This window comes from Cynocephalus volans, chromosome 8 (genome assembly GCF_027409185.1).
Source record: "Cynocephalus volans isolate mCynVol1 chromosome 8, mCynVol1.pri, whole genome shotgun sequence".
Taxonomy (NCBI): Eukaryota; Metazoa; Chordata; class Mammalia; order Dermoptera; family Cynocephalidae; genus Cynocephalus; species Cynocephalus volans.
In genome coordinates, this window is record NC_084467.1 from 52,752,896 (window position 1) to 52,767,937 (window position 15,042).

General features: G+C 38.9%; 1 protein-coding gene across 4 annotated transcripts in view; it reads left to right on the top strand.

The window, feature by feature from the left end:
- Nucleotides 1–15,042, top strand: part of PATJ (PATJ crumbs cell polarity complex component) — a 369,539-nt gene that overhangs the window by 144,935 nt on the left and 209,562 nt on the right. For all 4 annotated transcript variants that reach the window (XM_063103640.1, XM_063103641.1, XM_063103642.1 and 1 more), the window contains exon 22: nt 7,526–7,700. In XM_063103640.1, the coding sequence (XP_062959710.1) occupies nt 7,526–7,700 (175 nt within the window). The remainder of the gene's footprint in view (nt 1–7,525; nt 7,701–15,042) is intronic.

Consider the following 15,042-nt stretch of genomic DNA (forward strand, 5'->3'; position numbering starts at 1 on the left):
GGATTTATGCTGTCCTTCACCTGTTATGACTCTATTTATAGGAAGAGTCTTTCTCTGTGGACACTTCGCATGTTGTATGGTAATATGTTGCAAGGGAAGAGAGAGAGCTATAGAAAGTATAGCTCAGGATTCTGTTAAGTAAAATCCAAAGATTAGAATTCATAATTCCATTAAGTTCCATTAAAGATTAAATGCATCTGTGAGATGATAACACTTGTCAGTTCCCTCTGGGTCAGTACAGAGCATGGATAGTTAATTTTGAATATCTAAGATTAGATGAGTGTATCCAATTTTTCGAGATCATGACTAAGAGAAAAATGGGACTTTTTCACCCCTAACCTCTCCAGGAGTACTGCTTTTTAAAATTTACCACATTTCTATAGTTCTCAGTCTACTAAATACTTGGAGAAGATTTATGGCACAAATGAGAGAGTAAATGAGTAAATAGACCATAACTATTTGATTACCATTGATACTTTATAGCAACCTTGCACTATTTTGGGTTAGATAATTCTTTGTTGGGTTAGGGGAGTATATCAGTCCATTCCTGTTGCTTGTAACAAAATACCTGGAACTAGGTAATTTGTAAAAACAAAAACAAAACAAAATTTATTGCTTACAGTTTCTTGGGCTGGGAAGTCCAAAGTCCGGGGAATGCATCTGGTGAGGACCTTCCTTGGTGGTGGCTTCAGTGACACAGGGTATCACATTGCAAGATGGAGAAAGCAGAGAGAGAGAGAGAGAGAGAGACTTTCATGTGCTCTCCTTTTAAAGCCTTCAGAACCACGCCCATGACCTCCATTATTAATCCATTCGTTAGGGCATGGTTCTCAGAATCTAATCATCTCTTCCAGGTCCTACCTTTGAACTGCCATAATAGGATTTCCCACCCTCTTAACAGTTTCACAGTGAGGACCAAGCCTCCTACACATTAAACTTTGGGGAGACACAATTCAATCCATAATAGAGGGTTTGGGAGGATGTGAGGGGTGGGGAGAGGGTTATGGGGGGTGAGTTGGGTGGCTGCCCTATGCATTGTAGGATGCTTACCTGCTTTCCTGGCCTTTAACCCAAGATGTCAGTGGTACTCTCTCTCCTAATCATGACCAAAATGTTTCCAGACATTGCCACATGTCCCCTGGGTGTGGTTGGGGCATGTGGGGCAGAAAACTGCCTCTAGTTGAGAACCTTTATACAGTCAGGATTGAAAGGAATAGACTAGATATATGGGGAGAGTGTTAGGGGGAGGGGCAGTGGAGTTGGGAAGGAGATAGGGATAGGGATATTCTTCTCAGGGGATAGGGATAGGGATGTTCTTCTATCCAGTCCCCCTCTGAGCCCTGCTCAGTGTACCACCTAAGTGACTCCAAAGTTACCTCCTGCTGCCTGTGTTGATTTCCTGTGGATGCTATAACAAATAACTACAAACCCAATGGCTTAAGACAGTAGAAATTTATTCTCTCACTCTTCCGGAGGCCAGAAATCCTGAATCAAGGTGCCATAATCTCTAAAGGCTGTAGGGGAGAATCTGTTCTTTGCCTCTTTCAGCTTCTGGTGGCTTCAGCATTCTTTGGCTTGTGGCTGCAGCACTCCAGTGTCACCTCTTTCTTCACATGGCCTTCTCCCTTCTCCCTATCTGTGTCTTCTCTTCTGTTTCTAATAAGGGTAACTGTTATTGGATTTTGGACCTACTTGGGTGATCCAAGGTGGTCCCACCTCAAGATCTTTAACTTACTTGCATCTGCGAAGACTCTTCCCAAGTAAGTTCACATTCATAGGTTCTGGGACACAAGACATACCTTTTTTTGTTTTTGGGGGGAGGGTACCATTCAACCTGCTACATTGCCTTAATCTATTATTTTGCAAGGCCCTGGGTATGTGTTCTTAGAGATTATAATATTTTAGGAATGAACTACACTCGTATCTTAGACCTGTCCTCACTAGAAAAGCATTCATAACCACATACTTTTAGGAAAGTTGTTTTGAAAACCTCCAGAATGCAATGTGACAGGCATGAGTATTTAGATTAGTGTTAACCATGGGTGGGCCGAAAAATTACTGATACAGGGTTAAATCACATTTTAGCAGCATATATATTCGGTTAATTCTACTCCAGCAAATGGCAGACCCTGTTTTGGTCCCAGGTCCCTCTCTACTAAGCTGTTAACCTGCTGTGTCACCAGACAAGCCCTCAGGCTTCTCCAGGCCTCTCCATTTCCTTAGTTGTAAAGTGAGGGATTTGGTCTAAGTGTTCTCTAAGGCCCCTTTCAAATCTGTAGCTCATTGTCCACTCTGTTAGTACTAGACTAACTTTATAGAATAATTAATTTAAAAATCATTTTTGAGAACCTGTGTGTAAAGGGATATTCTTGACTCTGTGGTTAATCCCAAATTATGTATCTTTAAAGAGCTTCTACTCTTTATGGGTTTTGAAACTAAACCTATAAATTAGCATAATTAATAGTGTAAGGTATACAAGATAAATTCCAAATAAATAGTACATTTAGTAGTTCGAGATTTCTGAAGATTTCAGACAGAAAGTCATTGTGTTTCCCAGTCTTTGCTGCCCGTTCCTGGATTGGGCCTGCAGTGACCCCTGGATGAATTTCTGTCATTGCCCCTAAGAGTCAGTACATGTACTAATTTGCATCCCTGTCTTTTACTACGCACCGAGCTTCAGGAGGGCAAGGATTGTTTCTGATTATGTTGCCATAGTAGGTGCTCAAGAATATTTGTTGAAGGAGAAAGTGATATCCAGTCACACATGGTTATTCAACAGCATATTAACTCACTTTTTTTTTTCAGTTGCTAAGTTGCACAGTAACTTTCTTCTTGGATTCTTCTTGCCTTTATTTTGTTTGCCATTCTACTGTTGCACCTCACCAAGTATAAACCTTTTGAAAATTTCTCCCATTCCTCTCCTGTAGGCATTAACTTCCATTTATCCAGAGGCATTTTTTTTTTTTAACTTTTCTGTTTTTCTGACCTCTGCACCCCTGTTATGGCCATTACCTAGCAACTGCAGAGGCCCTGGAGGACTCCATTTGTTTTATGGGCTCCTGGGTGCTGTGGTGCACTTAGTGAGAGCTCCGTAAAGTGTGACTTTGTCAAGCACTGTGAGAGGTGAGAAATGTACCTGAGCACCAACAAGGGCTCATGGAGGAGGCAGTGGGGCAAAAGGCACAGCAACCTGTGTGTGGAACAGGTAATAAAAACTTTTAAACAAACTGCAGCAACCTTTGCAACCCAGTGGTGTAATTTAACAGGCTGCTTTTACCAGCATAGCTGGGTAGGGAATAGCTCTGCAAATAGAGCCAGTTCTCTGTTCTCAGAACTCTGGGTTTAGGGCATGCCTGCTTGAGTCTTTGTCCCACCCCTGGTCCTTTCTCAGGAGGAGGAGGCAGACATAGGCAGAGCTAGAATGGGGGGGGGGGGGCAGTGCTGTGACTGTCTTGCAGGAACGGAGGCCCTAGTGGATGGGAGTGAAGGGTGCGTGGAGCAGGGGAAAGGCAACTGAGGCTTCCTCTGATACCACCTGAGCATGACAGTTATTTTCTTCCCATCTTTGCTGCATTGCCAGCCAAGTAGACCCTGATTCTGAAGTCCCTAGACAAGATAAAAAGCAGAAGTGATAGTGAGTTTTCTAGAAAATTTGTTCAGGATGAAGAAATGGAAAGGAGTTTAGTTGATGCTTATAGGAAAAGTTTTATGAGTATCCATATTGCTTAATCAGAGAACACTTCTGATTTTCTGATAAGCCAAAACTCCAAAATATATTAAAAATATATAGATTTAAGGAAGGCATTTCATGCACAATTCATCATATTCTCATAAATCTGATAAGAAAGATTGGCTGAAAATTTATAATGGATTACTGGGTGTTACCTAAGAGTAATTAATAGAATTTAGCCAGCATAGGTATAGGTCTCTAACACGTGCTACAGAACTCTGCCTGGTTATTCTTTTTAAAGTTAATGGGAAAATGATCGAAAGGAACTCTGATAATCCAGAATAAAGACCTCCATCAAATAAGATAAAATATTTTTTTTAAAAAAGGAAAGTGTGAATCCATGCTGTTTGGGCCCAGAACCTAACTGCCCAATTAAAAGATGGAAGAGACATTGTTTGTAATTTGGATTTCTGTCATGGCAGAGTTCTCTGGTGTGGTGAGAATAATAAATAAGGCACACAACTTTAGATTTTAGAGTTTTTCTTCTTTTTGAAGCCCAACTACTTCTGGGTCCCATTCTTCTGCTTGGCATGTTGCTAAGCTACATGCTTTTTGAGGTGGCACACCAAAATATGGGTAAAGTTCCATCTCTTTCAAGTCAAGCCTCCCCCTCATGCTGTTCGCTCTACCTAGAACACTGTCCTTCAGATTTCTATGGGACTGGTTCCCTCTGACTACTCCATTGAAAATAGCCATTTCTTTCCATCCCATCTGTTGCTTTATTTTCTTTCCTAGAACTCACCACGTCCTAAAGTCATGCTGTGTGTTCATTCTATGTCTCATCCCACTAGTACGCTAGCTCCCAAGGACAGGAACTGTCAGTTCTATGCACTTTGCCATCTGTAATGCCTAGAATAGTTCCTGGCAAGTGGGTGCTCCATAAACATTTATGGAGTGAATTTGTGAATGAAGAACATGGACGAAGAACATCCACATTAATATTGGATATACTCAAAGGTATTTTTACAGCTTTGACTTTTTCCCCAACAAGCACCAAAGCAATACTTCAGGTTTTGCTTCTTCTCCCATTTGTTTGATGGGAAATAAAACAAAGTATAGAAGCTATATTAGACCCTTTTCCTTTGTTACATTTTCTAGCTTAAGTTCTGCCAGATATTTATAAAAATCCATAAAAAGTATACAAACCAAAAAATAGATATCCACAATATTGATGAGTATACGTTTTCTTATCATTTGTATAAAAGCTATGTTATTTATTATTACCCAACCCTGCATAATTATTACCCATCATCTGTTACATTGTTGAGCTTTCACTCACACTTTTATCACATAATTTGTGATATTTTAAAGTTTCTTTCTTCCTAGAATGTAGTTTTCAAATAAATACATTGCAGGGCAAAACTGTGTTTACCTATGGTTCATGAATGCTGTGAAGCTGTCCTCATAAACCCCAGCACAAGGCTCCTGGGCTGACACATCAAGTCCAGGTTCCTCCCCAGCCACACAAGGCCCCCACTGCTGGGCGCTGCTGGATTTCTTCATTGCCTGCCTTGCTGTGCATGCTAAACTCTTTAACCATGTTGCTTTTCTCTGTCTGTTATTACTCTGTTTTCTGGAAGAAAACAGAACAAATAATTACTTAGGTTTCTGTAAGATTTCCCAGTGCCTTGCACAGTACCTTATAGACAGATTTGAAGCTCTCCATTTACTTTGTTTGAATAAACGGAATTATTTTAGACCCCCAGTTAATATTGTTTGAATAAATGGCATTCCCAAATCGCTAAAGGTGTTTGATCTTAATAAGTCTCATAGCTCCTTTTTGAGATTATAGAAAATACACATGTTCTGTAGAATGGACTGTGTGATGCAAATAACTTATCCATTCTAATAATATAATAATAGCTTTGAACTTTTTTTGTTTTGCTTTCTGCTTAGGAAAACAGTGTATTCATTATCTTTTCATCTTTACTCATTTTTGATTTATTAAACAGGTACTGTAATTAATCACTGAAAAATATTTGCTAGGTGCTTTCTGTATAGCAGTTGTGCTGTGGGACATGAGTTTGGAGCAGTGAATGAACCAAAGTGCTCACATGGAGCCTCACTCTAGTGGGGGAGACAGATGATAGCCAGTTAATATGTATTGTGGTAGGGCTCATGAGAGAAAATAAAGCAGCATAAAGGATAGAGAATGTCTTGGGAGGGATGCTATTTTCTATGGGGTGGTCTGGCTGGGCTATTTTAGTAGGATGGCATTTAGTAGGAGAATTGAATAAAGTAAGTGAACCCTCTGTGATATCACTGGGGGTAAGACTGGCAGAACAGCACATGCAAAGATCTTGAGGAAGCAGTATGCTTGGCAGTGTAAGAAAAAATGAGGTGTGTTCATGGAGGATAAATAAGATAATGCAGATAAATGCAAAGTAGGAACAAATTGTCTGCTGAGGTAATCATGATTTGGTTTATAGCTTTCCTGATTTTTTGTAGTTCATATTAAAAAAAAAAAAAAAAAAGACTACCTCTCAGCTTTCTCCTTCATCCCAGGATCTTCTGTTTTTTAAACAGTAAAACCATTATAATATATCCTAACTCCCTTACCATAGATAACCATTGTGTTGGATCCTATGTACGTTTTCTACCTTATTCATTTTCTTTATATACTAGTGTACTTCAGAAGTTCATAGAAAGATTCATATTATTTTTAAAACTATTTTTAAAATTTCTTAAGATTTAAAAATATTTTAATTAAAAAAAATTTTTAATATTTAAAAAATTCTATTTTTCCATGAACTTTTTGAAGTACGCTCATAGTAGTGTATGTGTGTGAGGGGTATATAGACAATATACATGGAAATACATACACACATCTATAAATGGTGGTTATACTGTGCTTACTACATATACATCAGCACATGATCTATTGTGAGAACAGAGGAGCTCCTTCTAGTCTATTTGGGCAAAAGTAAGAAGAAAATATGAGCTTCTCTAATTTTTTTTTTTATTAATATGATAATTCTATATAATATACTACGTAAAACTAGGGAGAATATAAGAAGTAAAGTCCAAAGATGCCCCCGCTACCCTGGACTTCTCAAGCTTATTATGCAAACCCTCCAAAAGAGAAATCAAAATTAGTAAGAGTTTGGCAGAAAATTTGTTGTATGTATTTAAATATATTATGACAATCTGTATCCTTTACTCTCTGGGTAAAAATTGGCAAAATTCCTTAACCTGTGTTTCCCCATCTATAAAATATGGTTGATAGTATCTTTTCTTTCTAACTCATAGTTTGATGTGAGAATTAAATGGGGTAACAAATGTAAAAGAATTCTGAAATTTAGAAACAAAGCCCTTTAAAAAATACAAGTGCTTTTATTTGGTTATTTGTTATTCCATGGAATTATTTTTTTAAATCATTGCAATGTCAGAGTACCTATACTTGGCACAGCCTAGGTTGTTAAGGAAAAATTTGTAGTTTAGATTTTTAGAAATATTAATATTGCTAAAATGTCATTTTTTCAGTGACGGCATACTTAAATTTGTAACTCTCTTCTACTGAGCAATCTCTGTCCCCTTCCTTGCTTGATTTTTTTCACCATAGTACTTATCACCACCTGACATATTAAATCTTCTACTTATTTACTTCAATACTATCACTCTCCTACCTGGAAGGGTGCCTATTCATAATAGATGCCCATAACTATCTCTTCATTTTCTTTTTTTTCTTCTTTTTAAATTTGTTTTGTTTGTTCTTGGTTTTCATAATTATTTGTTGAATGACTGAAAGATGAATGAGTGTATCTGTGTTTATTGTCATCTGGATTTGCTCTTCAGGCATGATGATCCCACATGATGTCCAAGGTCCTAGCTTGCTTGTTGACCTTCCTACTGTGGCTCAAAGAAGGGAGCAAGAAGATTTGCCTTTATACCAGCTCCCCAGAACCCAAGTTGTTTCCAAGGCCTCTGCGTACACAGGAATGTTGTCTTCTAGATATGCCACTAATGCATGGTATGATATCATTTGTCTTTGTTTTCATGTTATAAAATAATGGGGTTTTTTTTGGTGGAATATTTGGAAAATCCAGAAAGATAATATATATATTTATAAAATCTACTGTATTTGACAATTATTGTGAGAATTTCACATACTTAAAATTGTGCCATATATAAAATTTTGTGTTCTTGCAGTTGTGTACAAAATGGATTACATTAGAATATTTGCTTAGAGAATGGGAGATTAATTCAGGATTTTTTTAACAACAAAGTTAAAAGCACTTGAGGACAAATTAAGAAGAGGATGAACTAAGAAGGGGATTTTCTAAGTTCTACAGAGTTAGAGATTCTGTAGGAATTGGTGACTCATAACCTGTTGGGAGTAAGAAGGGGTAGTTGAAGATGACGTGTGTTTCTGGACTGGGAGAATAGATGGATAGACAGACATTAATTCTTCAACGTAAGATAGTAGGAGCACGAACAGGTTGGAAGAGAAAATGATGAGTTCAGTTTGGGACATGTTGAGGGTTGAAGTATCCATAGGACACCAAAGCGAAATGGAATAAATTGGATATGTGAGTCTGGGGCTTAATGTGGAGCTCTGTCCTGACATGGATACTTGGGAGCAACTCCTGGATTTGAATAATCATCCAAGGGAAGCTCAAACAATAAGAGCAGAGGGCCAAGACTGGAATCCTGCAAAACAGCAACATTCAAGTCATGAATGGAAAAAGAAAAGAGTGAGGTGAAATGAACAAAAGATAGAAGGAAATGAATAAACTAGAGGTTGACATAGAAACCAAGGGAAGAAAGCATTTTCACAAAAGGATCATCACAGAGGGTTCTGGTCAAGATGGCAATATAGATAGTCCCCAGCATCTCTCTCTCTCTCCCAGAAATCAACCAATTTACAACTATAAAAATGTAACAGCCAAGCTGGGGCCTCTGGAGTTCAGGGGAAGAGGAGGAGAGACCTACAGAGTTCATGAAGGTGGGAAAAACCACAGTGACAGAAAGAAAAAACTTCTCTGAGTGTTTTGGGCTATGGCTGCTTCAAGGCTGGAGCTGATGAGTGCATGGAGCAGGAGCCAGCAGAAGCTGCAGCTGTGCCCTTCAGATGGAGTTACTTGGAGGCAGCAGGGGACCGGAACCCCCTCCCACATCCAGGCATACTGTGCCATCACCTTGGGGCCCACCTGGAGACCTGAGGCATGAGCGGGGGTGGGCCCCCCTCCACAACCAGGCACACCACACCAGTGCCTCGGGGCCCACCTGGCGACCCGAGGCATGGAGTGGGGACCAGACACACCACAACCAGGCACACTGCCAGCGCCAAGGAGCATGCCAAAAACATAACCTCCATGTGGGCGGCCCACCACAGCCACCACAATAACCATGGCTGCTGCAAAACTGGCTAGTCACCACAACCACCACATAGATGGTCTTCCAACCACTGGAGTGTATTGACACAAGGAGAGTCACCAGCAGAGATAAAGAAAAGAGGAGGATGTCTCTCTCCACAAAGCCAATTTCAGAATGACAGAAGAAGTATCTGCTCTATGATAATATTGGGGGACCTGATCACACCTCTCAGCATTGGACAGATCATCTAGGAAACAAATCAACAGAGTAACCATTATTCTTTCAGAAGGAGAGAAGAAATCTAAGGTAATTAGAGGGGGATGGGGGAGGGAGAGGAGGATGGGGAGAGATTGGACAAGGGGCATAAAGAATAATTACAATTTGTAACAATATATATGCTAGTAATATTGATTTGATCAATATATCTCAATGTTGAACCCCCAAAATACGTATAATCAATTTTGATTCAATAAAAAAAAATAAATTAAAAAAAAAAAAGGATCATCACAGCGGATGGTCACATGCTGCAGAGAGATCAAGTTAGATCAGAAAGAGAAATTATCATGGGGCTTGGCCACATAGATAATGTTCCCTGGTAAGCATGGAACAGTTTTGATAGAGTGGAAATCAGAGAGTAGTGGGTTCAGAATTAAACAGAAGGTGAGAAATTGGACATTGTGATAGCTGACTAGTGTTTTAAGAATCCTGATCATGAAAAGAGGCAGATAGAATGCATGTTTCCTAAATAACTGAGGGTATTAATGGATCAAGGCAAGGAGGAAGTTTTATATATATAACTATATACATATATACATATACATATATATTGCTACATATATGCATACATATGTACTGTATATGACTACATTCTTATGTGTATGAACATATATGAAACTTGAGAGAATTTTACTTGCTTGTGGTTAAGATCCAGAAAAGGAATATAGGAATATGTAGATGCTAGAAAGGGGTGATTAAACATAGTCCCTGGAGATGGTGGAGGGAGAGGAGGACATTGCACACCCTGAGAGATTAGCCTTTGATAGTTTGATAGGAGGAATCTCACCTCCTCCATGAAAACAGTGCTAGGCATGAAAGGAAGGTACAAATGCAAGTACTTTTTGCAGCTTGGGGGCAGGAATCCAAGGGGATTATTGTTCAATGACCGTGAGTTTTTTTCTGTCTTTTAGGAGAAATATTATTTACTAAGAGTGATGGGGTGCCAGTAGAGCAGGCGTTAAAAGGAGAGGTGTCAGAGTTGAGATCAGCTTTTGAAATAACAGTAGGAGAGTAATGGCCTATTGGTAGGAGGGAGTTTAGAAAAATATTGATCCTCTTTTTCCAACTCCAGGGAGTGAAAGAATGCACATCACCCACTTGAGTGTGATGTTCTTGGCAGAGAACCAGAGCTGTTGCAGAGGAGATGCAGAGAACATTCATGCTGGGGTGCGGAATAGTTTGTTTGCGATTCAAGGATATTTCATGGAGTGGATGGACTGAGTGGCATGGCGGGGCTTGGGGGTCATGGTAGCAAGGGAAGCACTTCTCAAGGACAACCCAGACAAGTGTGGTGCTGTGAATACTGGAGACAAGAAGTGAACAAAGCAGCTAGAGGTCTTGGCAAAGCATAACAGGGATGAGAGATGGGGTGGGGTTAATTGGTTTTAAATATTTTCATTAAAACCTTTGTCCAAGAATGATTTTGTGTCTTAGATGTTGTGTATTTCTTTGTTCTGCAACCTATGACCTTTGCTTAGAGTTTTAGGTAGAAGCTTCATGAAAAGTTGTTCTCTGTGCTTCTGCATAGCCCATCTCTGGAAAGGAAGGATACAGACAGGCCCAACAACTTGGAGAGACCTGGTGGCTTTTTCACTCAGCAGAGGGAAGGTGCTACCAGGCCCGGTGTCCTGATGTGAGATCCAGTGAAGCCCCCAGAGGAACCATAGTGTTCAATAAGCGATGGATTTGTTTCCTTAGGAGAGATGTTGGTAGCAGAAGAGTTAGGAACAAATTTTATGACTTTTTATATATAGTTAAATTACTTTTCAAATGAGGCACATTTGTTTTTTAAACTTCTCTTGTGCTCAGTGAGTCAGGCAGAAGAGTTCAGAAATGGGGTGCTTCTCTAAACTGTAGAATTGCAGCTGTAGAACCGGAAAAGATCTAAACACATTTCCAAACCCTCCCCTCCTTCCTTGCACAGAAGAGTAAATGGAACAGCAGTTGTGTATTAGTTCTTCCTGCTGCAGAGGGAAGATGCATGCGCTTTACTCCTATCCATTGCTTTTTCTCCTCAAGTGAGTACTTTGACAAGCTGATTTCTTATGCAGGCACAGGCATTTAAGGACTCCAGCCTAACCTTTGTCTTACATTTGAAAGCTGTTTTTTTTGGCTTGCTATCAGAGATTTAGGGTATATTTAAATCTCAGCAGATTCCAGAGGAGTTCCTATAAGTTACATTCCCTCTTTTAATCTTTAAGGGTATGCCCCATGGAGTTAGGTTTATAGGTGAATATTTATTGCCACTCAGGAGCCTTTCTGAATAATGGATAGGTTCTTTTAGATGTTAGTCTTTCAGATAATCAGGGTGTCATGTAGTGCTAAGTGGTATTTTAGAGTTTCTCCTTTGCATTAATTATTTGTGTAGGATCTAGCAGAGGGTTGCGTGTGTGCATGCATGCATGTGTGTGTGCTCCTGCACCATGGGTAGGTATTTAATAACTGTGATGTATAATGTGCACTGTGCTCTTGCACCAACTTCTCCTGAATTTTGGAGGCAGGACTGTATTAAGAGGTCAGATGCACAGGAAAATGAAAACTAAAACCACACTGAGATATCATTTCATCCCAGTTAGATTGGCCATTATAAAAAGATGGAGAATATAAAAAATGCTGGCCAGGATGTGGAGAAAGGTGAACCTCCCTATATGCTGAACCCTCCAACACTGTTGGTGGGAGTGTAAATTAGTGCAGCTGTTATGGAAATCAATATGGATGTTCCTCAAACAACTACAGATAGAACTGCCATAGGATCTAGCAATCCACTGCCAGGTATATACCCAAAGGAATGAAAATCATTCTGTCGAAGGGATATCTGCACTCCCATGTTTGTTGTAGCTCTATTTACAATAGCCAAAAGTTGGAACCAACCTAAATATCCATCGATGGGTGACTGGATAAGGAAAATATATATATACACAATGGAATACTACTCTGCCATAAAAAGGCATGAAATCTTGCCATTTGCAGCAGCATGGATAAGCTTGGAGAAAATTAGGTTAAGTGAAATAATCCAGACACAGAAAGAGAAATACCACATGTCCTCAATCATAAGTGGGAGCTAAAAAAAGAAAAAGAAAAAAGAAACAGCAACAACAATAATTCATTGAACTTTCAAAAGGAGAGAACAGAACTGAGGTGACTAGAGGTGGGAATGGGGGAGGGGGAGGAAGGTAAGTGAGAAATTTGTAAAGCGCCACAAAAAAATGATTACATTGTGTAATGTTGAATATGGTAATTATCCTGGAAATAAGTAAATAAAATTTTTTAAAAGAGGTCAATGCAGAACTTGAAAGTGCAGATTTCTAGGAAGGGGACTGTGGACAGGAGGGGTGTGGTACTGTGGAAGAAAGTTCCGAGTATCCTTCTCTTTTCACAATGTCACTTGAGATTCTGTCTTCAGAACTCACCTGGTTTCAGTCTTTTTCTTCCTCATCGCTCTCATTACCTGCTGCCTAAAGATATATGGCTGCCTATAGTGGGGAACATGGGTGTTTCTCAGACTAATGGGAGGTCTGCAGTATAGATTCATTGTGGGTGCTGTTCAAATCCTTCTTCTGTTATTTATAGCTATAAAATCCTTATAGGACTTCCTTTATGGCTTTATTTCCTCTCTTGTAAAGTAGATAGTTCTATAGGTACAATAAAAATGCATATAAAGAATTTTTATAATTTTATTTGTCAGCTACATGTCAATAAAGCTAGGAAAAATGCATAGAACGGGCTTAATATAAAAGTCTGGCAGTGATGGTCATGGCAACAGCAATAATAGACTCATGGGCCCTGGGGCCAGGATAGTGTCCATTGTTGCTCAGTTTTTTAAAATACTCATGGAGTTGTAGATTTTTTTAAAAAGTAATATGATAGGATCAAATCACAGTAAGTAAAGCAAGGTGTCAGAGGCTAATGTCTGGGAGGATGATGAACTTGAGGTGAAAGACCTGTATTTATAATTGAAAAAAATCATTTTGTAGGTATAATAGGATGCAAATGAGAAGAAATGGATTCAGGATTGGATATTTTATTATGAATAGTGGGAGGTGAAATAGGAGGCAGGATGTCATAGTCGGGAAAGGATTAAATGAGTTAATGTTATGTTTTAAGCCCTCAACATAGTGCCTGGCATTTAGTGCCTTCTAAATAAGTGGTAGATATCTAATAGATTTACCTTAGAGTTAAACTGCCAAAAATTATGTGTAAATTCAGAGCATTGGTAGGAGGCTGAGGGTAAGGGAGAGAATGAATATGCGCATTAGGGAGAGGGCTACTCTGGAGTTGGGAGGGAAAAAGGAAGGTTTCTGGGGAGTTAATGGCCTCATGTATGTGACACTGTAAGTTAGTTTTTTCTGTTCCAGATTATATGTAAATGTAATCATACAGTGGGTACTGTTTTGTGTTTGGCTTCTTTCACTCAATACAGTGTGTCATTCTAAACGTTAATGTAAAGGGAATGCTTAATTCTATACATACTGACATCAGGTAATAATTTGCTTTGCAGATTTAAAATCATAGTGTAACATCTGTATAAGCAGCCCTACGAGTTTGGAAAACACTGGTGCCCATTCCTCCCTGTTCCAAATGCTCATATTCCCTGTGGTGTGTCACAGAAAATTGCCTTATAAAATCTGTATTTAAAGAGGAAAAATAAATCTTGAGATTACTTTGTCACAACCAGGGCTCTCCCTCCCTTCTTCCATCATTCTTGGGTGCTGAGTTTATTTGACCCTCATATGGCATAGTATGTAGAAATTTTCTATGAAAAAAAGTACTGTTGAAGAGGAAAGGTCGCGTTGGCTATCTGGAGTTACTTGATTTTTGTATGATGTTGAAAATTTTGTTGACAAAGAGATTGTATATAATGAACAAGTCCTACCATCAATATCCACTTGCTCACCAGTGGGATACTCCATCTTTCCCCCTAAATCCGTAAAGAATAAGTCTGGGCATTTGTTATAAAGTCCTGAAATAAAGACCATTGTTTATTATTTCTATTGGATGATTAAGTCCTTTGGTTATAAAACTTTGTTTGAATGTAAGAGGCAAAAGTTCAGTTTATTATTTTTTTTTTAAGACTTTTTTTAGGGCAGTTTTAGGTTCACAGCAAAATTGAGAGGAAGGTACAGAGATATCCCTTATACCCCTGGCCCCTATACACGCATAGTGTCCCCCATTATCAACATACCACACCAGAGTGGTACATTTGTTACAACTGATGAAGTTGGACTGGCCTGTCATTATCACTGAGAATCCATAGTTTATGTTAGAGTTCACTCTTGGTGGTATGCATTCTATGGATTTGGAAAGTTCAGTTATTTTAAGATTTAAGATTCTAACCGAAGGGCTGGCCAGTTGGCTCAGTTGGTTAGAGTACGGTGTTGAAAAGGTCAAGGGTTTGGATCCCCGTACCAGCTAACCATGCACAAGCACACATACACACACACACAATCTAACTGATCGAGCTATTGATCATGTTTAATCACAGTGCAAATTATAAAATTTGAGGTTGGAAATCCCATGTTAAAGTTTCAAATATGTTTGTGCAAATTTACATGTACAGTAATTTTATGTATAGGAAAAGTATTTTACTTTTTCTGTTGATTTTTTTTTTTTCTTTCTCAGTTAAATTTTAATTTGGGTAAAAAGTATATGCATTCATCAATATAAAGTGGATACAGTAATTTGTACATTTGTTCATTTATTAGTTTCTAAAACTAATCACA